The sequence below is a fragment of the Sceloporus undulatus genome, chromosome 9 (genome assembly GCF_019175285.1).
Source record: "Sceloporus undulatus isolate JIND9_A2432 ecotype Alabama chromosome 9, SceUnd_v1.1, whole genome shotgun sequence".
NCBI classification, from domain to species: domain Eukaryota; kingdom Metazoa; phylum Chordata; class Lepidosauria; order Squamata; family Phrynosomatidae; genus Sceloporus; species Sceloporus undulatus.
Genome location: NC_056530.1, coordinates 30017417 through 30043815, shown reverse-complemented (window position 1 = coordinate 30043815; position 26399 = coordinate 30017417). Strand labels below are relative to the sequence as shown.

Here is a 26399-nt window from a genome sequence, read left to right as displayed (position 1 = left end):
CCTAGTTGGATTGACAAATGGATTAAAGCTATGTGTCTCATAAACAGTGGCAGGTAAACTTGTAGCAATTGATAAATGGTTCCATATCCCTGTTTTGTTCATAATTGGGTTTCCTAATCCCAAAAACCCAGCCGGTTTATTCTGAACTCAGTTATCGATCGAATACAGACCCTAAAGGCAGGTGGTGCAAAATCAATGATCAGCCAAGGAAATAAAAACTCCGACAACACAGTTACGGCCAAAAATATAATCTCTGACATAGACCTCCAAAGGAAATCTCTAATTATACATACAATAATCAAACCAGTATACAGATAATATACCCTGTCAGTAAAACGTAAGTGCTTCGGAGGAAGGAAACCCTTGAGTATTTCCTTATTCCTCTATCCAAAGGCTCTTCCTTTACAATAAATAAAATGACAGCCCAAAATTGCCTCGCCCCTACTTTAGTTGCCTATTTCTCCTTTGCTTCTGGTTGCTGCCAGAAGGAGCAGATTTCTCGAACAAGTAAACACAATATTAATTTCTTGAGAATCTCAATTCACGTTGAAATTTCTTTTCCGATAGTGCAATCCGGGGCAACTGTTGGGTGGCACTGGAGGGTTGCAGGGGGCATTGGAGGGTTGCAGGGGGCATTTTTGATATGTTTTGTGGTCACACTGTAGGCCTAGGAGGTATCCTTTTTTAAAACAAAACTAAGTGAATTGAAGGTCACTTTCTGTTTCTGAAGAAGGCCACTCTTGGTATAGAATGGTCTCTAGAGGCACTGGGAAGCCTTTTGGGGCAAAATAAAATAATTGACAAGGGATCACGAGTCCCCGAAATAGCTCTGGGTGCCATGCTTTGCCTAAAACATGCTCTAACCCAAATAGGCTCCTGCAAATAATCAAAATATTAAAAATAATTTGCTTTTCATGCAAAGGCTAGAATACCCTGGAAGTACCACCGTCCTCAAATGCTGAAAGAAAATGCTCCATTGAACAGATGGCTATGTAGTTGTTTGGCCACAACCACATGAGAAAGCGACCGAAAGTGGAAAGTCAGTCCCAAATGCACACATTGTGGCCCCTTGAGGGATCAGAGATGCTGCACATTTGTCCTCTGCCCTTCTGCTTTAATAGGTTACCAGAATGTGCCAAATAATACTCATTGTGTTTCAGTGGAGCCGTGCATTTGAAGAATTGCTATTTTGGACACACTATATCTCCTTGAACTGCCCTGAGCTGGTTGGAGGCTGCTTTGCTTAGCACAACTATAATGCAAGCAGTTACCTTGGGCACACAACTCACGCCCATATAATACTTTGGTGGTGAGAAGTTGCCTCCATATACTACTTATCCATCGTCCAAACCTTCCCATCAGTCCCAGGGACTGAGCGAGGGGTTGATTCCTAAGAAGGATATTTAAGAACAACATATAAATAATACTATTTGGTCCAAGTCACTGCTCTGGAAGACCCAGCTATTGTATGTGTGTGTGTGTGTGGAAACGTGTACTGAATTTCCAAGATCTGTATTTCCACGCCCAGAAAACATATATATTAAAGGTCTGTATTTCTAGGAACCAAGGTAATAGTTTGAGTCTCACTTATCCAAAATGCTTGGGACTAGAACTGTTTTGGATTCTTGATTTTGCTCCGGATTTTGGAACAGTTGCATATACATCAGCAGATGTCTCGGAGATGAGACCCAAGTATGAACATTACCTGAAGGTAATGTTATACACAATGTTTTAAATAAGTTTTATGTTTGAAACAAATGTGAACCATTGGAAAGCAAAGATGTCACTCTCTCAGTCAATCGTATGGACAATTGTGGAGTATTTTGGCATTCTGAATAAGGGGGACTCAACCTGTAGGAAGGTTTCCTTCCAGTGACAATTATTGAAGAAGTAAGGGTTGGTTATTAAGGGAAGACTTAGTAATCTTTTATGATCATGGAAGACTACCTTAGTTTGGAAAAGGTCTCCCAAACAATGCCTCCTGGAAATGTAATACTGAGGGTGAACCTACCAAGATTTGCACAGATCACTATGGGTAACGAAATAGGACCAGACCAATACCGACTGGATACTAGTTAGAAAAAGCAGCACAGCTGGGGTTCAAGGGTGTGTAAGGGAATGCCCCAAAAGCTGGTGTGAGTGACGTTAAAGGCTTTGCTTCTTGCTCGAACCAGGATGAGAATGCATGATGAGGAATTCTGACCGGCTCCGCTCAAAGACAACTGGCCAGAGGAGAGGACATGGCTTCCTTATGGGAGGCGCAAGAGTGTCACTTGGATCATGCTTGGTTGCTAGAGGGAACTGATTGCAGTTGGATGAAGAGACCTAGTTGGGGGTTGGTGGGAGAGACAGAGAGACAAAGAGACAGAGAAGAGAAAGAAGATGTGTCAATTAGTCAAGGAACAAGTTGAGTTTCCCCTCCGACAGGCTCTAATGTCAATGCCTTGACAAGCTGGCCATTAAACATCCCATGGATTCTTTTGAGGAGGTGGTAGATGCTAATAACAGATGTTGCTACTGTTATTACTATGATGATGATGAATTTATATGCTACTCTTTCCCCTAACAATGGAACCCAAAGAGCTTTACAAGTCGCTAAAATTAATACAGGGGGGAAAAACACACAAAAATATCACCTCTCTCTACATATATAAATACAAGTAGGGTACAAGTTGGTATTTCTCAAAGCTACAGATATAGACTCATGTTAACTGGCAAGCTCAGGGTCGCTAGGATGCCATGGCTGGGTCAAGCAAGTGCGTACCTGTGGCATCTGCATGAACAGTCCGCCCGTCGACGCTCCGCATCTCTCCAGTGACAAACACCTTCCTGCCCTCCACTCGGTCCAGTTTGCTCTCCACCAGGACCACAGAGCCCAGTGGGGTGGGGCTGTGATGAGAAAAGTGCGCTTGTCATTAAAAAGAGGGCTTACTGTTCCGTTGTAGCAAGAGCATCACTGAATCCCTCAGGGCCCTTGAACAGGAGAGGTTTAGGGGGCAAGGTCTGACTTGAAAGTTACACACGTCTGTGTGTTATGTGCCTTCAAGAGACCTCTTGACTTACAGCGACCCCATGAATTTCATGAGGTTTTCTTCAAAAAGGAATCCTCAGTGGGGCTTTTGCCAGTTCCATCCTCCGAAATATAGCCTACAGTACCTGGCATTTTTTGACAGTCTTTCATGCACAAACTAACCAGGACTAACCCTGGTTAGCTTCTAAGATCAGACCAGACCTGAAATCTTTAGGGTAGACTGATGTGTGTGTATATGTGCCTGCATAGTTTCCAAGACCAGACAAGATATGGAACCTTTAGACAAATAGCCTGCACCTTTACAATGTATGAAATCATTGTTTAGATTTATATACTGCCGATGGCTCATGTGAACCTATAGGCATCCCCTGTGTTTCAGCACCCCATGTTTCAACAACCTGTTCTCTCTACCATTCTAAATTACTATCTGGTACCATATATTCAAAGTATGGTTCGCTCTTTCGACCATGTGTAGAATTAATGTGTTCTGGTTGTGTATAATTCTTGCACGGCAGGAGGTTGGACTAGATGGCTCTTGTGGTACCTTCCAGTTCTATAATTCAATTGAAAGGCATACATATTCACATACATACATTCAGACCAAGTCCCAGCAGCTGAGCACAAGGCAGGAGAGAGTTCATTACAAAATCCAATCCTGACTGCTAAGTTGTACTTTTCAGGCACAAGAACATTCATATTACCTTTTATAGTTAATGTTGAGGTTAGCGGTCATCACCCTGTAAGTGACACACATAGCCAGTGATCCGAGGACCGTGTCCAGAACGGTGGCGATGGAACCTCCATGTGCAAATCTGGAAAACGAAATGGAAAAAAGAACACAAGAACAGTTGGACAACAAAGGAGAAAAGTAGATGGACAAAAAGATAACCATATCAAAGGCAGAACGGGGGGGGGGGGAGACAAGGGTGGCTTGCAAGGCATAAAAAACCTGGGTTGGGAATAGGGAGACAAGTAGACTCTGTTCAATGGACTTTGTGGGCAGCTGTGCCTACCGATCTGCAAGTGTAACTGGAAGAGGGAAACGGGAAGATTGAAGGGAGTGGGCTAAAGAGACTAGAGAGCAAGGGAAACCTTCATCCATTTACAATCATCTGATGGTACTAAGCCTGGGGGGGGGGGGTTGTCAATGTGAAACCCCCACAAATACATGCAGCCCCATGACTACATGAAGTTTCTGTGGCCACTTATTGAGCCCTTTTCTGGTTTTCTGGCAGCCTAGGAAGCAGCAATTCATAACAGTTTAAAATCCTAGAACATGTTGGTAGTAGCGCTACATATTGGAAGGCTTGAGTTCAGACACAGTGTCTGCAGTTATAAGGAGCAGCAGTGTCTGGTGGGGAAATCAGATGAATAAAATCTCACAGAGGAACCACGAGGGGGGTTTCTACAGTTGGTGGCCATCATGGTGGGACAGGAGAAGGTCCTCCCATTGGTGGCATAGGTGGGGATAAGGGAAAATCACACTTTTGGTGGCAGTAGTGGGATAGATAGAAACCCAGTAGTGGCATGAGTGAGATTAGTGGAAATCCTCACATCTGGCCAGTTCTCAAAGCTACAAACTAGCCAGCTTTCAAAAATGGGTTTCCACTTTGCCACTTTTGGGGTGGCATTTGGGGCAATCTGTGTAGATGCAGCTTTAGATGCAGCTGTTGTCATCCCTCATAAGAATATCACTTGTCTCTATAAACTAGGAAACTTGGGTTGTTCTTTTTAAGCCTCACCCTGGGGGTCCCTCGAGATAAGGACCAAACTGGAAGACACCTGCCATCTTTTTCTCTGAGCGGTTCAGGAACATGACATATTCAAAGCCCATGCCTTCAGTGTCAAGGTTCCTGAGGAAGAGACGAGTGCCTTTGTCCCTCAAGTTGTACGTCTGCTTCACACTCTCTGTGGGAACAGCAACAGGCAGATACCATTAACATCAGATACCCAAAATGGAGACAGTGCTTAAATTTGCAGAAAAGATTTGAATTGAGAGAGGAAAAAAGCGTTGGAACAAAACTGAAATCCTTACCCGGGTAGTGTGCTAGAGTATGCCGATAAGAAGTCAACCTTTCCCACGTCTTGTCTTTCGTCATCTCTGTGAGCTTGTTGAACTGATCCATCATCTCCTGGCTCCAGCTCGAATTAGGGAGGGAATAATCCTTTAGCTTCCCAGAATGACAGAGACGGATCTGGATGAGGTTTGGGGGTGGGGAGATTGACAAGTTAATATGAAATATAGATGGGCATCAGAAGAGAAGAGATTCCAGGTTCTGTGGTCACCAAGTATCCTTTTCTCTTCTCTCAGCAAAGGGCTATCTGCATTTTGAGCTGCTGATCATTTTGACTTGCTAATATACTACAGGCATACCCTCCAGGTAACAAAGTCGCACAAAGTTTTTCTAAACCCATCTGGACCCCCTTAGAATCACAGAATCATAGGGTTGGAAGAGACCACAAGGGCCATCCAGTCCAACACCCTGCCATGCAGGAAATCACAATCAAAGCATCCCCGACAGATGGCCATCCAGCCTCTGTTTAAAGACCTCTAAGGAAGGAGAGTCCACTACTCTCCGAGGAAGGAGTGTGTTCCACTGTCGAACAGCTCTTACTGTCAGGAAGTTCCTCCTAATGTTGAGGTGGAATCTCTTTTTCTGTAGCTTGCATCCATTGTTCCACGTTCTAATCTCTGGAGCAGCAGAAAACAAGTTTGCTCCCTCCTCAACATGACATCCCTTCAAATATTTAAACAGGGCTATCATATCACCTCTTAACCTTCTCTTCTCCAGGCTAAACATCCCCAGCTCCCTAAGTCGTTCCCCATAAGGTCCTTAGAGGTCTTAAATAGATGCTGGATGGCATCTGTCGGGGATGCTTGATTGTGATTTCCTTGCATGGCAGGGGTTGGACTGTGAGCCTTTGTGGTCCTCTTCCAACCCTATGATTCTGATTCTAAGGGGGTCCAGATGGGTTTAGAAAAACTTGTGTGCGACTTTGTACCTGGAGGGTATGCCGTGTAGGATATCAGCAAGTCAAATGATCAGCAGCTCAAAATGCAGATAGCCCTTTGCTGAGAGAAGAGAAAGGATACTTGGTGACCAGGAACGGGAATCTCTCTCTTTGATGCCCATCTATATTTCATATAACTTGTCAATCTCCCCGCCCCCAACCCCATCAGATCCTCTCTGTCATTCTGGGAAGCTAAAGGATTATTCCCTCCCTAATTCGAGCTGGAGCCAGGAGATGATGGATCAGTTCAACAAGCTCACAGAGATGACGAAAGACAAGACGTGGGAAAGGTTGACTTCTTATCGGCGCTACTAGCACACTACTACCGGGTAAGGATTCGTTTGTTCCAACGCTTTTTTCCCTCTCTCCATTAAAATCTTTTCTGCAAATTTAAGCACTGTCTCCGTTGGGTATCTGATGTTAATGGTATCTTCCCTGTTGCTGTTCCCACAGAGAGTGTGAAGCAAAGTACAACTGAGGACAGAGGCACTCGTCTCTTCCTCAGGAACCTTGACGCTGAAGGCATGGGCTTTGAATACGTCTGTTCCTGAACCGCTCAGAGAAAGGATGACATGTGTCTTCCAGTTGTGTCCTTATCTGAGGACCCCCACAGGTGAGGCTTAAAAGAACAACCCAGGTTTCCTAGTTTATAGAGACAAGTGATATTCTTATGAGGTGGACAACAGCTGCATCTAAACTGCATCTACACAGATTGCCCCAAATGCCACCCCAAAGTGGCAAAGTGGAAACCCATTTTTGAAAGCTTAGTTTTGATTTTGAGACTGCCAGATGTAGGATTTCCACTAATCTCACTCATGCCACTACTGGGTTTCTATCTATCCCACTACTACTGCCACCAAAAGTGTGGTTTTCCCTTTATCCCCACCTATGCCACCAATGGGAGGACCTTCTCCTGTCCCACCATGATGGCCACCAACGTAGAAACCCCCCTCGTGGTTCCTCTGTGAGATTTTATTCATCTGATTTCCCCACCAGACACTGCTGCTGCCCTTAAACTGCAGACATGTGTCGTAACTCAAGCCTTCCAATATGAGCGCTACTACCAACATGTTCTAGGATTAAACTGTTATGAATTGGCTGCTTCCCAGGCTGCCAGAAAACCAGAAAAGGGCTCAAAAGTGGCCACAGAAACTTCATGTGGGGCATGTATTGGGGGGTTCACATTGACAACCCCCCCCCCAAGGCTAGTACCATCAGATGCTTGTAAATGGTGAAGGTTTCCCTTGCCTCTATCTCTTTAGCCCACTCCCTTCAATCTTCCCGTTCCCTCCCTCTTCCAGTTACACTGCAGATTGGTAGGCACAGCTGCCCACAAAGTCCATTGAACAGAGTCTACTTGTCTCTCTATTCCAAACCCAGGTTTTTTATGCCTCGAAAGCCACCCTCGTCTCCCCCCCCCCCCGCAGTTCTGCCTTTGATATGGTTTCATCTTTTTGTCCATCTCCTACTTCTCTCCTTGTGGTCCAACTGTTCTTGCGTTCTTTTTTTCCATTTCGTTTTCCAGATTTGCACAGGGAGGTTCCATCGCAACCTTTTGGACACGGTCCTCGGATCACTGGCTATGTGTGTCACTTACAGGTGATGACGTAACCTCAACATTAACTATAAAAGGTAATATAGAATGTTCTTGTGCCTGAAAAGTACAACTTAGCAGTCAGGATTGGATTTTGTCATGAACTCCTCCTGCCTGTGCTCAGCTGCTGGGACTTGGTCTGAATGTATGTATGTGAATATGTATGCCTTTCAATGAATTATAGAACTGGAAGGTACCACAAGAGCCATCTAGCAACCTCCTGCGTGCAAGAATTATACACAACCAGAACACATTAATTCTACACATGGTCGAAAGAGCGAACCATACTTGGAATATATGGTACCAGATAGTAATTTAGAGGGTAGAGAGAACAGGTTGTTGAAACATGGGGTGCTGAAACACAGGGGATGCCTATAGGTTCACATGAGCAATCGGCAGTATATAATCTAAACAATGATTTCATACATTGTAAAGTTGCAGGCTATTTGTCTAAAGGTTCCATATCTTGTCTGGTCTGGAAACTATGCAGGCACATATACACACACATCAGTCTACCCAAAGATTCCAGGTCTGGTCTGATCTTAGAAGCTAACCAGGGTTAGTCCTGTTAGTTTGTGCATGAAAGACTGTCAAAAATGCCAGGACTGTAGGCTATAGTTCGGAGGATGGAACTGGCAAAAGCCCCACTGAGGATTCCTTTGAAGAAAACCTTATGAAATCATGGGGTCGCTGTAAGTCAAGAGGTCTCTTGAAGGCACATAACACACAGCGTGTGAACTTTCAAGTCAGACTTGCCCCCTAAACCTCTCCTGTTCAAGGGCCCTGAGGGATTCAGTGATGCTCTTGCTAACAACGGAACAGTAAGCCCTCTTTTTAATGACAAGCACACTTTTCTCATCACAGCCCCACCCCACTGGGCTCTTGGGTCCTGGTGGAGAGCAAACTGGACGAGGTGGAGGGCAGGAAGGTGTTTGTCACTGGAGAGATGGCGGAGCGTCGAGGGCGAACCATTCATGCAGATGCCACAGGTACGCACTTGCTTGACCCAGCCATGGCATCCTAGCGACCCTGAGCTTGCCAGTTAACATGATCAATCTGTAGCTTTGAGAAATACCAACTTGTACCCTACTTGTATTTATATATGTAGAGAGAGGTGATATTTTGTGTGTGTTTTCCCCCCTGTTATAATTTTAGCGACTTGTAAAGCTTTTGGGTTATGTTAGGGGAAAGAGTAGCATATAAATTCATCATCATCAGTAGATAACAGTAGCAACATCTGTTATTAGCATCTACACCACCTCCTCAAAGAATCCATGGGATGTTTAATGGCCAGCTTGTCAAGGCATTGACATAGAGCCGGTCGAGGGGAAACTCAACTTGTTCCTGACTAATTGACACATCTTCTTTCTTCTCTGTCTCTTTGTCTCTCTGTCTCTCCCACCAACCCCCAACTAGTCTCTTCATCCAACTGCAATCAGTTCCCTACGCACCAAGCATGATCCAAGTGACACTCTTGCGCCTCCCATAAGGAAGCCATGTCCTCTCCTCTGGCCAGTTGTCTTTGAGCGGAGCCGGTCAGAATTCCTCATCATCTGCATTCCATCCTGGTTCGAGCAAGAAGCAAAGCCTTTAACGTCACTCACACCAGCTTTGGGGCATTCCCTTACACACCCTTGAACCCCAGCTGTGCTGCTTTTTCTAACTAGTATCCCAGTCGGTATTGGTCTGGTCCTATTCGTTACCCATAGTGATCTGTGCAAATCTTGTAGGTTCACCCTCAGATACATTTCCAGGAGGCATTGTTTGGGAGACCTTTTCCAAACTAAGTAGTCTTCCATGATCATAAAGATTACAAGTCTTCCCTTAATAACCAACCCTTACTTCTTCAATAATTGTCACTGGAAGGAACCTTCCACAGGTTGAGTCCCCCTTATTCAGAATGCCAAAATACCCACAATTGTCCAACGATTGACTGAGAGAGTGACATCTTTGCTTTCCAATGGTTCACATTTGTTTCAAACAAAAACTTATTTAAAACATTGTGTATAACTACCTTCAGGTAATGTTCATACTTGGGTCCCATCTCCGAGACGTCGTGCTGATTGTATATGCAACTGTTTCCAAAATCCGGAACAAAATCAAGAACCAAAACAGTTTTCAGCCCAAGCATTTTGGATGATAAGACTCAAACTATTATCTTGGTTCCTAGAAATACAGACTTTATATATATGTTTTTCTGGGCGTGGAATACAGATCTTGGAAATTCAGTACACGTTTCCACACACACACACACATACAATAGCTGGGTCTTCCAGAGCAAGTGACTTGGACCAAATAGTATTATTTTATATGTGTTCTAAAATATCCTCTTAGGAATCAACCCCTCGCTCAGTCCCTGGGACTGATGGGAAGGTTTGGACGATGGATAAGTAGTATATGGAGGCCAACTTCCTCACCACCAAAGTTATTATATGGGCGTGAGTTGTGTGCCCAGGGTAACTGCTTGCATTATAGTTGTGCTAAGCAAAGAGCCCCTCCAACCAGCTCAGGGCAGTTCAAGGAGATAGATAGATGTAGATCCAAATAGCATTCTCAAATGCACGGCTCCACTGAAAACACAATGAGTATATTTGGCACATTCTGGTAACCTATTAAAGCAGAAGGGCAGAGGACAAATGTGCAGCCTCTGATCCCTCAAGGGGCCACAATGTGTGCATTTGGGACTGACTTTCCACTTTCGGTCGCTTTCTCATGTGGTTGTGGCCAAACAACTACATGCCATCTGTTCAACGGAGCATTTTCTTTTTCTTTCAGCATTTGAGGACGGGGTACTTCCAGGGTATTCTAGCCTTTGCATGAAAAGCAATTATTTTGATATTTTGATTTTTGCAGGCCTTTTGGGTTAGAGCATGTTTTAGGCAAGCATGGCAACCAGAGCTATTTCGGGGACTCGTGATCCCTTGTCAATTATTTGCCCCAAAAGGCTTCCCAGTGCCTCTAGAGACATTCTATACCAAGAGTGGCCTTCTTCAGAAACAGAAGGTGACTTTCAATTCACTTAGTTTTGTTTTAAAAAAGGATACCTCCTAGGCCACAGTGTGACCAACAAAACATACAAAAATGCCCCCTGCAACCTCTCCAGTGCCACCCAACAGTTGCCCCGGATTTGCACTATCGGAAAAGAAATTTCAACGGTGAATTGAGATTCTCAAGAAATTAATATTGTGTTACTTGTTCGAGAAATCTCTCCTCCTTCTGGCAGCAACCAGAAGCAAAGGAGAAATAGGCAACTAAAGTAGGGGCGAGGCAATTTTGGGCTGTCATTTTATTTATGTAAAGGAAGAGCCTTTGGATGAGGAATAAGGAAATACTCAAGGTTTCCTTCCTCCGAAGCACTTACGTTTTACTGACAGGGTATATTATCTGTATACTGGTTTGATTTGTATGTATAATTAGAGATTTCCTTTGGAGGTCTATGTCAGAGATTATTTTTGGCCGTAACTGTGTTGTCGGAGTTTTTTTTATTTCCTTGGCTGATCATTGATTTTGCACCACCTGCCTTTAGGGTCTGTATTCGATCGATAACTGGAGTTCAGAATAACCGGCTGGGTTTTGGATTAGGAACCCAATTATGAACAAAACAGGGATATGGAACCATTTATCAATTGCTACAAGTTACCTGCCACTGTTTATGAGACACATAGCTTTTAAATCCATTTGGTCAATCCAACTAGGTAACACTGTGGGGCTTCTGCCCCTTATCCCATGGCTTTTCCACCAGGGATGAGGGTCTACCTAAACCTCCACTGCCAAGGGAAAACCGCTTACCCTTGGTTATGGCAAGTGAAGTTTGTGGTGCTCCTCACATTTGGTGGGAGTAGAGGACCCTATCTCAGCCCCCAGTGTAAGAACTTTACCTTGTTCCACCTGTGTGACCACCAGCTGTGATGGACCCTTAAATACCCTACAAGATCCCTGTGTGAGATGGTGCGACTTTTATCCCCAACAGGGACCACCTGTCATAACACACCTCTAAAGTCATCTGTCATCTGTGTCGGGATGCTTTGACTGAGTTCCTTCATGGCAGGAGGTTGGACTGGATGGCCCTTGTGGTCTTTCCAACTCTATGATTCTAAAGTCTTGAGTGGTTCCTAATCATGGAGCTCTCTCTGAGTCCGTGGCACTGTGGGACCTCTATTCCCTGTGGGAGATGGCAAAGGCTGAAACACAACACACACACACACCTTATTGAATGGTGAAAAAGAAGGACCAATCCCAATGGCTGTTGAATCAGAGATGCTAATTTGGTGCCAAGCATTGGCCATCAATCTCCCAGGAGCTCCCCGTGGTCTTTGTTGTTCTCGACCATCATCGGGGGTTGCATCAGGGGAAGAGTCTGGGCCTGATGCTTGAGCCTTCTTCTTTCCCCTAGTTGCAGGGGGAACCTGCTCTTCCTCCTCTGATCCCGAAATCAGACTTGAATGGATGGACAATATGGCTGGTGTGAAGTCAAAGGCTTTCATGGCCAGCATGCATAGATTTTTGTGGGGTTTTCGGGCTATGTGGCCATGTTCTAGTAGAGCTTATTTCTGACGTTGCCCAACTCCTTCCTGCCAGCATTCTCTGAAGAGCCAGCCACAGATGTAGATGAAACGCCAGGAGTAAACTCTTCAAGAACATGACCACATAGTCCAAAAACCCACAAAAAATCAGTATGGCTGGTCTTCAGGCATCTTCTGAGGGTCTTCTATGGTAAGGCGCCCCTTCTTCAGAAAAGCTCTGAAGGGAAAGGTATGATGGTGGTCTGCTTGGGCCAAATTGTTCAGCATCTTGAATAATCAAGCAACAAACCAGAGACAAACCCTCTGGAGACAACTTCAAGAAAGCTATCTAGGGACCTGATTTTCCACCTTAGGCCTGCCTGCTTACTGACTCCCTGAAATCAACTCCAAGCCAGAAGGGGGATATTTATCTAAAGAACTACTCCTTGGAACTCAAAATGCAAGACGCAGACCAGCTATACAACAAACACAGAGGAGACCTTACATAGCCTGCGGGTTTTAAATAAGGTGATCTGGCATCCTGCTGGAGCTTCAGAGATGATTGTGTTCCCCTCTGAAGGTCAAGACTGGTGCTTGACCTGCCGCTTCTTCTGCTTTCTCTAAATAGCTTTCTTCAGGACTAATGAAAGTCTCAATGACTTAAAAGAGAAATCCTTGCTCACTCCCGCTGCCCACTTGCTAATGAATGTAAAAAAGGGGCAAGGAAATCAGAATACGTAGTTTGGAATTAGGTCTTGCTTTTAACCTCCCACCATGGTTTTAAATTCTCAGCATTGCAAAAAAATGTCCCTAACGAAAAGATGCAGCTGGACTTATTTGAATTGTAGGTTGTGTAAATCGAGGTGGGCAACGGCTGAAGGCAAACATGTAGGCTGCCTCGGCCCACCCCTGTTGTGAATGAAGCACTGGCAAACAAGTTAACACAAAAGGCACAATGCGGATTATATTTGTAAGATCTTTGATCTCAGCTAGAAGCAAGCTATGTGGGAGAGGGAAAACATCTATTTAAGGGGCGGCAACACAGACCTTCAAGCAATAGCAGGGAAGAAGAATAATCCAGGTCAGTATTTTGGAACCTTTGACTTTGGCATGCTTGGTTCTTTTCAGATAGAGGAGTTGAGATATTTAGCAAACGCACAGCTCTAATGGGGCAAGGAGTCCTCATTCTTCTAGAAGTCTAATTCTCTTCTCTTGATCATGGGGTGAGGCTCAGCAATTCGCTGGCGGTCAAGCAACCTCTCTCCTTCGCTCACCTTCTCTGGGTTCAGGCTCAGATTGCTGGGCCTTCTCCATACAAACTCTCCTTCCAAGGTCTCAGGTTCACAGTGGTGTCCTTTCCCTGAACCCTCTTCTCTCTCTGCGGGAGACCCTTTCTTTTCTCAACGGTGGCTTTAAGCCAGTCAACAGGGACCTTCCCGATCTCTTTTTCTTTTAAGGTCTTCAACAAGACTGCTTCTTTGCCTTCGGGACATCATCATCATCGGCATGGCTCCAGGAGCTTGACCTTCTCTCCTCTCGCACTCTTTCGCAAGGAGTTTAGACTATTAATAGAGGGGATTCTTCCAGGCGTTTTCTTCCAGTGCCACCTGACAGGACCGAGACCTCTTTCCCTCATCTTCAGAGATTCAGAATGCTGTCCTTGTGGATGATAGACTCTCTACTTTCGCTCCTCTTTCCAGTGGCTTGTAAGTCATAACACCGGTCCCTCCCTTGTCGTCTTCTCTCTGGCGGAGATCTGCATCTTGACAACTCCTCTCCCTCAACATCTCTGCAATCCAAGTATATCTGGTTCATATAGCTCGGCTTTTTTGGGCCATCCTCTCTGGTGTTGATTTATGGGCTTGAGAAGTTCTCGGCCAGATTCACAGAAATGCCGGTCCTCTGAACCCCTTTTTCAGCCCTGCTTCATGTCCTTGAGGTTTGCTTTTCTCTTCCTACCATCCCCTCCAGAGTTTCAAAGTCACGGCATTGCTGCCTCTCTTGGTTGTTTTCCTTTGGACTGACAGCCTCACGTCTTGGAGACTTTTTCTGCTCAGCTCCCTTTTTGGGTAAACAGGTTGGTAGCACTGCCTCCTCCTCTGCCTCTCCTCTCTAAATACTTCTTCGCATCTCTGAGATCTTCTCCTTCCATTTTCCCTCTCCAGGTCTTCAGATCCATATAATTTCTCCTTTCTTTGTTCTGGTGGTTCATGTCCTTGGATGCTCTGCACTCAACTTCTCTTCTAAGCTCTTCAGGGTGATATAACACTGTCGCCTTGCCTGCTTCTCCTTTCGGAATACTTCTTCACATTCACAGACCCTCCTTCCATTTTCACTGTCCTGGTCTTTAGCTCGAACACTGCTCCCTCCTTGGACACTTCTCTCTCAGCCTGGTGGCCTCATGTCCATGAAGGCTCCTGCATCAACATCCTTCCAAGGTGACAAGTGCGGCAACTTTCCGGCCTCCTCTGCCTCTCCTCTCTAAATCTCTTCAGTCCCTGATGTCTTCTCTGTCCATTTTCCTGTTCCAGATTCTTCAGCTCGGGGACTATGCTCCCTCCTTGCTTGCCTCTCTTTTTCTGGGTGGCTCATGTCCCTGAGCGCGCTCTGCACTCATCATTTCTTCCAGGTGGTCAGAATGCTGCGCCTTCTCTGCTTCTCCTCTCCAAATCTGTTCACATCCCTGAGATCTCGTCTCCTGCTTTCCCTTTCCAGGTTCTCCCATCCATATTGTTTGCTTTCTCCTTTGCTCTCCTCTCCAAATTCACATGAGAAACACCTTCTACACTCAGCAATTCTTTCTTGACATTCAGGTTCTTCATACTGCTGCTCTTCCTCTGCTTCCCTCCTCAGCTCATCTCCCACCTCCTCCTCCTCTCACCTTCTTTGGTTCAGGTTCAAATGGGCTGTTGCAGGTTCTTCTCCCCACTTGGCACCAACCTCTCTTGTCGACATAGCTTCTTCTTCTTCCTCCTTTTTGCCTCTTGGTAGGAGTCTCTCTCTCTTTCATCATCCATCCCCATTGGCTGCAGCTGAAGTAAGAGAAGGGCTCGATCCTCCTCTTCTGCCTCCTCCTCATCCAGGGAAAGATCTTGGTCCTCTTCTTCATCCTTCCATGCCTCACAGTCCTTGGACTGCCAACATGTCTTCACATCAGTCTGCTGGTTTGGACATGCAGCATCCTTGGCCCATGTCTTTCATCCTTCCACTCGTAAAGCTCAGATCTGCAATCATGGTGGCACTCTGGGCCTTGGACTCTTTGTGAAGGCAATTCCTCTTCTCTTCTGAACCCTCTTACGATCACATGGATGGAGACACATGTTGTCAGCATCCTCTTCTCCCGGTGGATTTTGGTTCTTTCCCATTCTTTCCTTAGTACCTTGGTGGCAGGGACTTTCCTCCCTACGTGGGACTCTTTTTATGAGGTAACAAGTGGTATTTTCCCTTTTGGAAGAGGCGTTCCTTTGCCCCCATGTCATTGTAGCAAGCCTTGGCCACTCCAAAGAGGAGATGCAGATACTCATCGAAGTCAATCAAACACCTTTTTTGCCTCCAGCTGGTGAAGGCCAGTTCAAGGGCCTTGTGGTCACAGGGGTCCTGGGAGTGGGGAAAGGAGGAAAGTAGGAAATCAACTCTTGGGATTGTGTGAACTGATAACAGGTCACCTCTCTGACAAAGCCTCCTATTAAGAGCCTCAAAGCATTCCCACTCCTTTTTGGGGTATGTTCCTGTTATTAATTAGCAAGAATATGAGTCTAATTTCCTTCTCTTACATGCTCACTGGGTGGCAAAATGCTACACAGCAGGCAGATGGATGCAGTGTGGGCTCACTAAAGCTGGTGAGACCCACTGGCCACACCAACTCATTGAGTAAGGACTGTGGGACTAGATACCTGGGACAGAATGGTGCCATATATATATAACATACACACCCTTCACATCCTCTGAGCCGCTCTGTTCTGCCTTTTTTCCCATCTGTAGGGACCCAGAGGTAGAATCAAGTGTAATTGAGCTATGGCAGATGATCGTCAAGATGAACTCAATGGCCTCTGGTCATGAAATCTACATATCATGGCCAATACCATGGCAAAGCCTTAGAAGACTGATGGGAAAGGGAAGCAAGGGAGTTTTATGTACATCTGTCTGCTACGGGCTTCTCAATGGGCATCCTTCTGCCCTGTGGGAAGTGAATCTTGAAATAGGTAGTTGCTCGTATCCATCATGACTCTTCTTATCCAAAATGAAACATCAGCCAAAGCATTATAGGGGTGCTTTAGTGTTCATGCACATTCCTTTATACTGGAAGTCGAAACCATGTGCCTCTCTATATATGTTGGACTCCAGATCCCAGCAGCCTAACCAACATAGCCAATGATGAGGGAACTGGCAGCTGGAGTCAAAAGACATCTGGAAATGGGCATGATTCCCATCCTATTTACATGGACATAGTGATTTTTTGAGTGTTGGACTAACAACTCGGGAGACCAGGGTTCAATTCCCAGCTCAGCCATGACAGCTGCTATCTAAGCCTTGGAGGAAGGCAAACCAAACCACCTCTGAACAAAAGAGAAGACCCCATGATATGGTTGCCTTAGGGTCGCCATAAATCGAGAGACAACTTGAGGGCACACAGACCAACAACAAGTCTTAGAGACATGTCAATTGCAATGCTACGTTCAGCCTGGAATCTGTAGAACCCTGTTATAATAAGAAGTCTTAACCAATCGCATCAGCTGTGCATTTAAATGGAGGGAAGCATTTTGTGTTGTGGTTTCTCGGCTTACCTTGATGGCCTCTCGAACTCTTCCTGAATCAGTACTTCATCTCCTTCTGGTTTAGGGTGAAGGTGCCCTTGTGACCTGGGCATACTGGTGGAAGACCTCAGCAATGGCGTGGATGCTCTCCAGAAGGTAAGCCATCTTCCAAGTCTTTCTCTGTGGCCTGGGAAGGAACAACTCTAGTTAGCCCAGGTAGTCTCTATTTCTCTATCCATCACACTCATCATTCTTGAAAACCGTCCACCAAGTGCCCATATTTAATTGCCATGGTACCCCCACAGTGAAATCCCTCAGACCCTACAAAATGTGACCTAACCTTTCTCCACGCATTTGGATTTTCAGTTTTCTTGGGAACAGCCTCTTAAAATGGAGCTTCATCTAAATGTTTTGCATCACAGTGCACATTCTTTGCTCTTCCCTATTAGGAGATAGCATGAAATTTCAGCTCACCTTGGTTGTCGTAATAGAGCGTCTGCGGGCTCCAAGCGGGGGATTGGAGGCAGCGTGGAGCTCGGGCTGCCTTTTATACATCATTAATTGTGTCACAGAAGTGATCCCTCCTTGGATCATGGTTTGAGTCATCTCCAGCCTAACCTGGCCTGTTACACAGAGTTCTTTCAGATTTCGTTATTCATTTCCCCTCCAACTTGGTCTGATAAAAACACTTTCTCCACTTTTGAACCAGAAACGGCATCAGAAAATGTACCAAAAAGGACTTTGTCACTGTAAAGAACTGGTGAATGGTGGAAAAATTGCCTTGAAGGGTGGTGGACTCTCCACCTTTGGAGGTTCTTTAAACGAAGGTGGGGGTGGTCTCTGTTGTACAGAACTGTACTGTACAGATGAAGAGAAAAGAATAGAAGCATATACGTTTCACTTTGGCATGTGGTCCAGTTCTGGGCACAACAGTTGTTAAGAAAGATATTCACAAGCTGGGATATGTCTGAAAGAGGGTACCCAAGATGGTCAAAGGTCTGAAAATCAAGCCTCATCTTAGGGACTTAGGGAGCCATGATGTATGTTCACTTGGAGAAAACAGAGAAGTGTATACAATAATCATCCTCAGATAATAGTAGAATAATAATTATTATTATTATCAGTATATTTATACCCCGCTCTCTCCAGTTGGATCGAGCGGCTTACAGTACAAGTAAAAGTGCAATGCGAAGATAAAACCCCATTATCTCCTTCCTTCCCCACGCAACATTTAAAAGATGTCCAAAGGGCTATCATGGAAGATGGAGGAAGGTTTTTCCGTTGCCCTTTCCCCCATAGGAAAGGTCAAAACCAGTGGATCCAAATTAAAAGAAAGGGGATTCCAATGAAATCCTGTAGATGATGGATAAAAGAACTGTTCAGCAATGGAACCAACTACCAACTTAATATGAATTGGTGTTTATATGCTTTTGTGTTTGTTGTTCCCCACCAAATAATCCACAGGAACAGGTAAGAAATCAATCAGCATCATCACAAAATGGTGTATTTTCCTTTGTTGGAAGTTTTTAAAGCGGATGTTGATGGACGCCTGTCTGGTCCGAATCAGACTAGGCGAATCTGAGGTACCCTTTCGATGTCTACATTTCTAAGGTTCCTGATTCATTTGGGCTAGTAATATCCTTGGACAAGACCCAGTTACATTACAGGTCTGTTAAGCTGGGGTTTAGCTCCTAACTTCAGAGGCAACATGAGAACTGAGACGCAGTCATGAAAACAAAAAGTGAACCATGGAACAGCTGGAGGAAGGATGAAGTGAATCCGCTTTAATGAATAATAACTGGGTCTCTGGCAAAACAAAATGCGCTCATTAAATCCTGGGAATAGGAAGTTCTGCCCAGATTATCTCCAAAGTCATTCGGGGATCATCTACGAAAAGCCCTTTTCTCTGAGCCTGCGAAAAGGATGTGAGTAATGCCAGGCCGCAGACGCTGGAGTTACGTCTCCCTCTCCCCAGACTGGACTAATTACACCTTGGCGGCTTTGGTAACGACTTTTTAATTATCTGTGTCCATCCCCCTAATTAAATGGACAGTGTCAATGGAACAGAAGGATCTGTGGTAGAACAGCTTAAGGTTGGCCAATCCAGTGGACAATATTTGGGTCAGATAGACCAAGGGTAAGGCCTTCCTATGCAGAAGGTCTCAGGTTCAGCTCCAGCGGCATCTCTAAGTAAGGAACAAATCCTGCATGAACCCTTCAAGAACCATGGTTCTCAGCCAGAGATGACAATCCGGGCTGGAAGAAATCAGAATCTGATTCAACATAGGCAGTCCGCCATGTCCATCACAAGAATGGAGTGATAAAGACGCATACAGCCTTGAATATTTTGTTGTGGTCAGCTGACGTCAGATCAACTTTGGGACTTATGGTGACTTTATGAATGAGAGACCTCCAAGTCAACCCACCAGAAAACAAATGCTTTATTGAGAATGGTCTAATTGGTTAGCACAGTGATGGCGAACCTATGGCACGCGTGCCAGAGGTGACACTCACGAGCCCTCTCTGTGGGCACACATGCTGTCGCCCCAGCACAGAGTTTGCCAGAGTTTGTTACTAGAAAGCCAGAGGGACGTGGCACTTTGCACATAAATAAGTGGGGTCTGGGCTGCCGTTTGGGCACTTGGTCTGTAAAAGGTTCACCATCACTATTGGGTCTCTTGGCTGTTGTTGTGTTGTGTGTGCCTTCAAGTCATGTTTCACTTAATGGCAAACCCTAAGACGAACTTATCATGGGATTTTCTGGGCACGATTTGTTCAGAGGAGGTTGTGCCCATGCCTTCCCCCGGAGGCTGCAGAGTGTGTGACTTGCCCAAGTTGACAGTGGGTTTCCATGGCTGAGCAGGGAATTGAACTCTGGTGTGATGGCCAAACCTATGGCATGTGTGCCAGAGTGTGCACTCAGAGCCCTCTCTGTAGGCAACATGTGCCGTCGCCCCAGCACAGAGTTTTGCCAGAGTTTGTTACTAGAAAGCCAGAGGGACATGGGCACTTTGCAATAAATAAGTGGGATTTTGGGTTGCAGTTTGGGCACTCGGCCTCTAAAAGGTTCACCAACACTCAAACCACTGCGTATGTTGGGGTCTCATAATACAACTTACTGGGAGGAGACAATAACAGGCTGGGCTGGAACAAGGATGATCAGATGATGATCCCATTATCAGACAATGGTTCCGGCAAACATGGGAAATAACGTGAAGTTAAAGCAAGGCTCCTGGAAAGTGAAAAGCTGCCATTTTTTGGTGTTTTACCTTTGCTTTAAGCTTTGTGTTTATTTCATGTTTGCGGGAAATGAGGTGCGCTAAACTTTCCTTTCGCATTTGGCAGGATTTTTAAAATGTAATTCTACTCCAAATCCCATTTCTCCAGCGGGATTTTGCTAGTGTGATAAGGTTCCCATTGTTTACCTTCCCTATATCCTCCTTATGCCTCACCTTCCTTGGACAACATCTATTGTATTATCAAGAGAATCACCCCCCTTTCCCTACTTATCCCTTTTTCTATATTTCTCTATAGGTCCCTATCTTATATTATGTCTAATCTCTTACCTCAGGAGAGCTGTGGAAAAAGAATCGGTGCGTTTCTTTTGCGTTAACCCTTCCAGGGGCTTCTTACTGGGTTAAAAATGTAGTGGCAAGTCATCCACACAACCACATTCCAAGTGGGAAAACTCTCCTCTTTTTTCTTTTCTGCTTTTCAAACTAGTATCCTGTGGCGGGGCGTTCCACAGCCTGAGCGAATAGAAAGAAAGGAAGTTGCCCAAGCAGCAAATGTCAAAACACATCCTTGAAGTTTACTGGGCAGAACGGTTTTGCGGGTTTTGTTTTTGCATGCCAAGAACGATCCTGCGCACGTGGCCACTGAGGTTTGGGGCAAGGGGAAATGCAGGACTGACCTACATTCAATGCGCTCCATGGTGTGGCAGAAAACAATGGCGCTCATAACCTGTGTCCCCCTCCACAGTCCCAGGAAGGTCACCGTTTTCAAGCTCCGATTCCACCCACCTTTTCTTTCTGAGACGCCCAAAAGGGAAGCTCTTGGCTCTCAGTGAATGGATTCAAATCCTTTGACAAGCCTTAGATGGACTGCAAAGGGAACACCAATTAAGTTCTTAAATTTCCTGCTTTGAATTGAGGGTATAAAAATACTCCTTCCTTCTTCCTTCTTCCTTTTGTCTCAGAGTTCGCCAAACCTCCAACAGCTCATGAGCTGGGTATGTTTAGCCTGGAGAAGAGACGGTTAAGAGGTGATATGATAGCCCTCTTTAAGTACTTGAAGGCAAGATCATATTGAGGAGGGAGCAAGCTTGTTTTGTGCTGCTCCAGGAATAAGACCCAGAGCAAGGATGCAGGTGCAGGAAAAGCATTCCACCTCAACATTAGGAGGAACTTCTTGATAGTAAGAGCTGTTCGACAGTGGAAGGCATTGCCTTGAAGTAGGTGGAGCCTCCTCCTTGGAGTCTTTAAGCAGAGGCCTGGGTGGCCATCTGTCAAATATGCTTTGACTGAGAGTTCCTGCATGGCAGAATGGGATGGACTGGATGGTTCCTTATGGTCTCTTCCAACCGTACGATTCTATATGCGGACCACACCAGAAGCACGTTGAACTGAGAGACGAGTCCCTTGACAGTGGCCTATGTGCGTTGCGTAAAGCCGTAACAGCTCACGTAGCGAAGAGAAGGGGCTTAGCGCTCAAGCATTTGCAAACATTTCCGTCGCGCGGAAGATGGCTCATTTGTAATAGCACTCCCAGCAAGCAAAACAAAGTGGAGAGGCCGGGGCACGGGGGCCAAAGAACACAATTGCGGGAGGTGACAATGTCAGTCTGACGCTTGAGCAAGAAGAGGAAGCAAAACAGGTCGCCAGCCTCTGGAAATAGCTGTGTGTTGTCACCTTTACGTTTGCTTCGTGGTTGTTGTTGTTTTGTTCCTTATTCCCCCACCCCACCCAATGTGACTTATGTTCTGTTCTTTGGCATACTCCTGTCCATACTTACCTTCTGGTGTGTTTTTGTGTCGTGGTTTTTCTACCCTCAAGAGCCCTCTAGTGGGAAACAGAGCCGTGAGTCACATAAGCGAGTGACGTTGGAGTACCCAAAGTATAAACAGCAGGAGAAGCCTTGCCAGGTGCCAGCTGTTCTTGCTGAAGCTCAGAAGAAGCAAGCGAGGGGATGCCACCCAGATGGCAGAGACAGAACGGGGCAAAATGGCAGGTACGTTGTGCCAGATTGGGGTTGGCGGTTGGAGCGAAAGTTTCCCGCTCCAGAACGGAGAGAAACTTTTCCAAGCGGAGATGCCATGCCATGCCATGCCATCTTCCCGACCGAGGGGAACAAGAGGTTCTTGAGACTATCCAGAGGGGTACTCGCAAGATTGTTGTGGATAACAAAAATCTGGGCTTTTGCTTATTGCTTGTTTGGAAATGGATGCAAAGTTCTCTTTGGCTTTGCAGAGAGAATAAAAAAATTAAATTTGAGTATTAAACTGAGGATAGGAAAAGGTGTGAAAGATTGGAGCCCAGGTATTAAAGAGACTGTGAAGTATAATATAATATGTTGTGTTTTGGTTGAGGGTACTTTAGCAATCTTCTGTATTGTGCAACTTTTGTGGAAGCTAGTTTTTAGTACTTTTTTAGATTTAAAATACAGATTGAAAAAATGAAGAAGAGGAGAGGGTAGCTAACAGGGAGTGAGTTAACTGACCGACCGACAGATCCGTATAGATCTTTTCAAACAGAAGCATTTAATCTTTTCTTTTGTTTTCTCCAAAGAATAAGAAGTGTAATATAATAATACGTCATACTTAGAATAAAGTGGTAAATCGTGGTGGACAAGACCAAGACAAGAGTAGGAATCTCTGCAGATTTCTCCTCCACAGCCCAGCTTTTGAAAACCTCTCACCGCAGGAAAAGAAAGAGTTTAAATTATTTGATTTTCCAGGAAGAATGCAACAGTCCACAAAGGTTGCGTCTCCGTTCGGCTGTACACACGGATGCGTGCACATAGCTCCCCATGTTCGAGCCGTCTCTTGACATTTCAGGAACTTTTCACAGGGCTCAGGAGACCTAGGACTAACGTCAGCGGGGAAGAGCAACTTAGCTACGCTCTGGCAAGCTTGCTATTTCATGGCTGGGTTCCATTTTGGGGGGTGTTTGGTGTTGGAAATGTCTCTCCTTGCTGATTAAATAGGCAGGAGGAGTAAAAAAAACACACAGGAATGTATAGGAAGTTCTTGTTGCAAGCAACGTTGCTCGTGGTTGCCAGCACAAGTTGCAAGCACATTTCGCCTTGTTCATGGTGGGAAGGTAGCTTTCAGGCTTCATTGTTCCACTGTGTAAAACAAGTCTGGGATTTATGCATCCTCCAGATGTGTTGGACTTACCCCGGACTACACCGCCCAGCAGCCGCTTTGGTACATCGCATTTGGAGGATACATACTTCTTAGATTTGCTACGGGTGCAAAGCCTCTTTCAGCTCAAGGTTGAATTCGCTGCTGAGGAGTTCTGGAAGGGAGTGTATTCCAGGAGTGGACGGCCAAGGGGAAAGTGGTTGACACTACCATATATATAACTATGTGCATATAACTATAACTACCATGGCTCCATGCTACAGAAACCTGGGATTTGTAGTTTAGTGAGGCATCTGCAATCTTTGGCAGAGAAAGCGAAAGATCTTGCAAAAACTACAAACTCCAGCCTTCCATAGGATGGTGTCAAGTTGCATTATTTCTACAGCAAGCACCCTAGGACTGTGAAGTCGAAGGCTTTCATGCGCAGCATCCCTAGTTTTTGGTGGGATTTTTCAGGGATGTGTGGCCATGTTCTAGAAGAGTTTATTCCTGTCGTTTTCGCCAGCATCTGTAGTTGGCATCTTCAGAGATGCAATTCTCACCCATGCAAGATTCTCTGGAGATTCCAGCCACGATGCTGGCGAAACATGCGGAATAAACTCTTCTAGAACATGGCCACAGAGCCACAAAACACCCTAGGACTGTTTGTGGCTCAAAAACTGAAAGTAATGCTTATTCCAATGGTCTTACCATTTCTCTTTCTTTTTTCCCTGACAGACTTCAACTCTGATACCGCCATCTCTGTGGGCATCTATCTCACAGGCCTGTTGATCCTCCTTCAGCTCTCCCCTCACAACCTGAGATGTTCTCCAGAAAGAAAGCCTCCAAACTTCCACCTGTGTCCTGCCCCAACGTGCTCACTCCAGACAAAATCCCTCCGTTTTTATCCGCCCAACTTGGCTAACCTTCAAGGCGCGGCCTCACGCAAGAGCAACCGAAGAAGCCTAGAGGGCCGGTCGGCCACAGACCACATTATCCAAGTGGAGAACCACGGAGGAAAATCCAGGCGACGGACATCTCCATGGGGCCTCCTCCATGCCTCAGCGCTCTCTGGCCTCCCCTTCCTTCCTGAAGTCCACACACTCGCACGAGGAGTCTCTCTTCCATGGTGGACAATCTCTCCACCATGCCGACATTGCCACCTTCTCCTCTCCAACCACAAGACCCCTATCGCACCTGGTTGGCTCCGGACGTGACACGGCTTCCTCTGCCGAGACTTCCCCTTACGCTCTCCACTCCTGATGCGCTCCTTGGTGCCGTTCCATTGTGTCATGCCCACAGCATCGCCGGAGGGTTCACAGGCCGCTCCAGTAATGTCCTCCACAACTGCTCGGCCGAGTTCGTTGTCCACGGAGGAGACCAGTTCCACCGACACGAGCCCCAGCTTCCCCCGCCGGGAAAAGGAGTCCTCTGGGGTTGCCTGGCCCTCCGGCCGCATTTGCCGGCTTTCCGCTGGGGCTGGAATCCGTTCATGAGAGGCTCACCAAGGAGGTGATGCGACAGTGAGCAAGGGGGACGACTGAGGCTCTCCAGCGAGTACTTGCAACCGCAAGGGAGGCTCCGACCGGTTGGTGAGTGCCGAGGCCTTACCCTTCCCATTGCGACCCGGGCACTCCACTGTTGTGTCCCTTCGGTCTGCGCCCGGGGCCAGGCAGAAGCAGCGCAGTGCCACGTGAAGAGGAGCCGAGACCCCCATCTTCAATGATGACTTTTTCTTCGAGGGTGTCTCCTCGACGAACTTCCCAGGCTCAGCCTGAGGCTCAAGGTACTGAACAAAGGCTCCGGGATGCGGAGGAGGGACACCGTGTTGGGCGAATGCGATGTCCCACTTGATTCTCTGTTGCCCGAAAGGGAAAACACACACAGAAGTGGTACAATGGCATCCAGGGAAGAGCAGGGCATTGGGAAGCCTCCTCGTTCGGTTACTCCCTTCATCTCTACAATAGAGTTTCCCAACAAAAGAGCCTCTTGTCTCCTTTCCTCCTTATAGAGGAGCGCCCTGTAGGGCAGTGTTTAAATGCGGTACTCAGCCACAGGTCTGAGTTCGAACCCAGGGCTCCACGGTTGACTCAGCCTTCCATCCTTTCATCGGTGGTAAAATCAGGACCCAACTTGTGGCTTACAGATCCGTAAACAAGCTTAGAGTGCTGCGTGTCACTGATAAAAGTTGCATGGAAATGTACAATGCTGATTGCTCATCTATATTTTGACCCAACAATGGCCACGGTCAAACAAGATGGATGGGTTGGAGACCCGAATCGATCCCATAACACGCCAAGAAGAATCAGCTCCTTCCCAATTTTTGGTCCGATGCACTCTCAATGGCTGGTTGGCCAGCAGGGGGCACTGTTGGGTTGGTGGCTCTGCTGCTCTTGGGCCGCGCACACCAATTGGGTGCCGCAGGCCAGAAATGGTACTGTCAGCTTGCTTTTCCATGCTGTCATCACAGCGACGCACGTAGGGTGGGGTGGAACTGATGGGATTTCGCATGATCCTTCTAAAAACCCCAGATTATATCATTGGCTGGCCCTGTTTGTGTCAAACAACTGCCATGCGTAAAACCCATGGCTCCATACGTCTGGTTTCACATTGCTCCTTCTCGCAATAGCCAGACTCCAGGAGATGCAGTGCCCAAAGGCTTACGAGGATCCGAAACAAGAGTGTTGAAGGCACAGAGGGAAGCGTGAGTGAGTGTTGGGGTGGATCTGAAGGTTTGGAAGAATGGGGGGGGGAATTCACTAAAAGAGTGACCACCCACCCCCTTCCACACACAGAGACACACACAAGCCACAGAGAATTGCGCATGATTCAATGTGGGCCATGGAGAACACCTTTCGCAGCCGAGCATGTGGTGTGGAAATGTATCCCGCAAATATGTGTCAATAAGGTAAAAAGGGGCAAGGAAAGATACATTGCCATTACTGATGGGAAAAAACTGGTCCACCAGGATGGACAGATAGAGGAAACTGGTTGGACAGGTGGGCAGGCATGGCTGAGAGGCTATGGATATGATATGATATGACTATGATTGAAGAAAGCGGTGGCATGAAGTGGTATAGATAGTCAGGACAGAGATAGGAGCCTTCATCAAACATGAAAGGAGATCCAGGAGTTATAGCCGTGAATATTCCTGGAAAATCAT

At 46.1% G+C, this 26399-nt stretch overlaps 1 protein-coding gene across 3 annotated transcripts in view; it reads right to left on the bottom strand.

The window, feature by feature from the left end:
* Positions 1–232: 232 nt before the first annotated feature.
* The window catches only part of LOC121916218 (acyl-coenzyme A thioesterase THEM4-like), a 31394-nt gene continuing 5227 nt past the window's right edge, over positions 233–26399 (bottom strand). For all 3 annotated transcript variants that reach the window (XM_042441059.1, XM_042441061.1, XM_042441062.1), the window contains exons 3-7: positions 5067–5226; positions 4774–4939; positions 3733–3843; positions 2765–2889; positions 233–2325 (exon numbers count right to left, since the gene is read on the bottom strand). In XM_042441059.1, coding sequence (XP_042296993.1) covers positions 2279–2325; positions 2765–2889; positions 3733–3843; positions 4774–4939; positions 5067–5226 — 609 coding nt within the window. In that variant the 3' untranslated portion in view covers positions 233–2278. The remainder of the gene's footprint in view (positions 2326–2764; positions 2890–3732; positions 3844–4773; positions 4940–5066; positions 5227–26399) is intronic.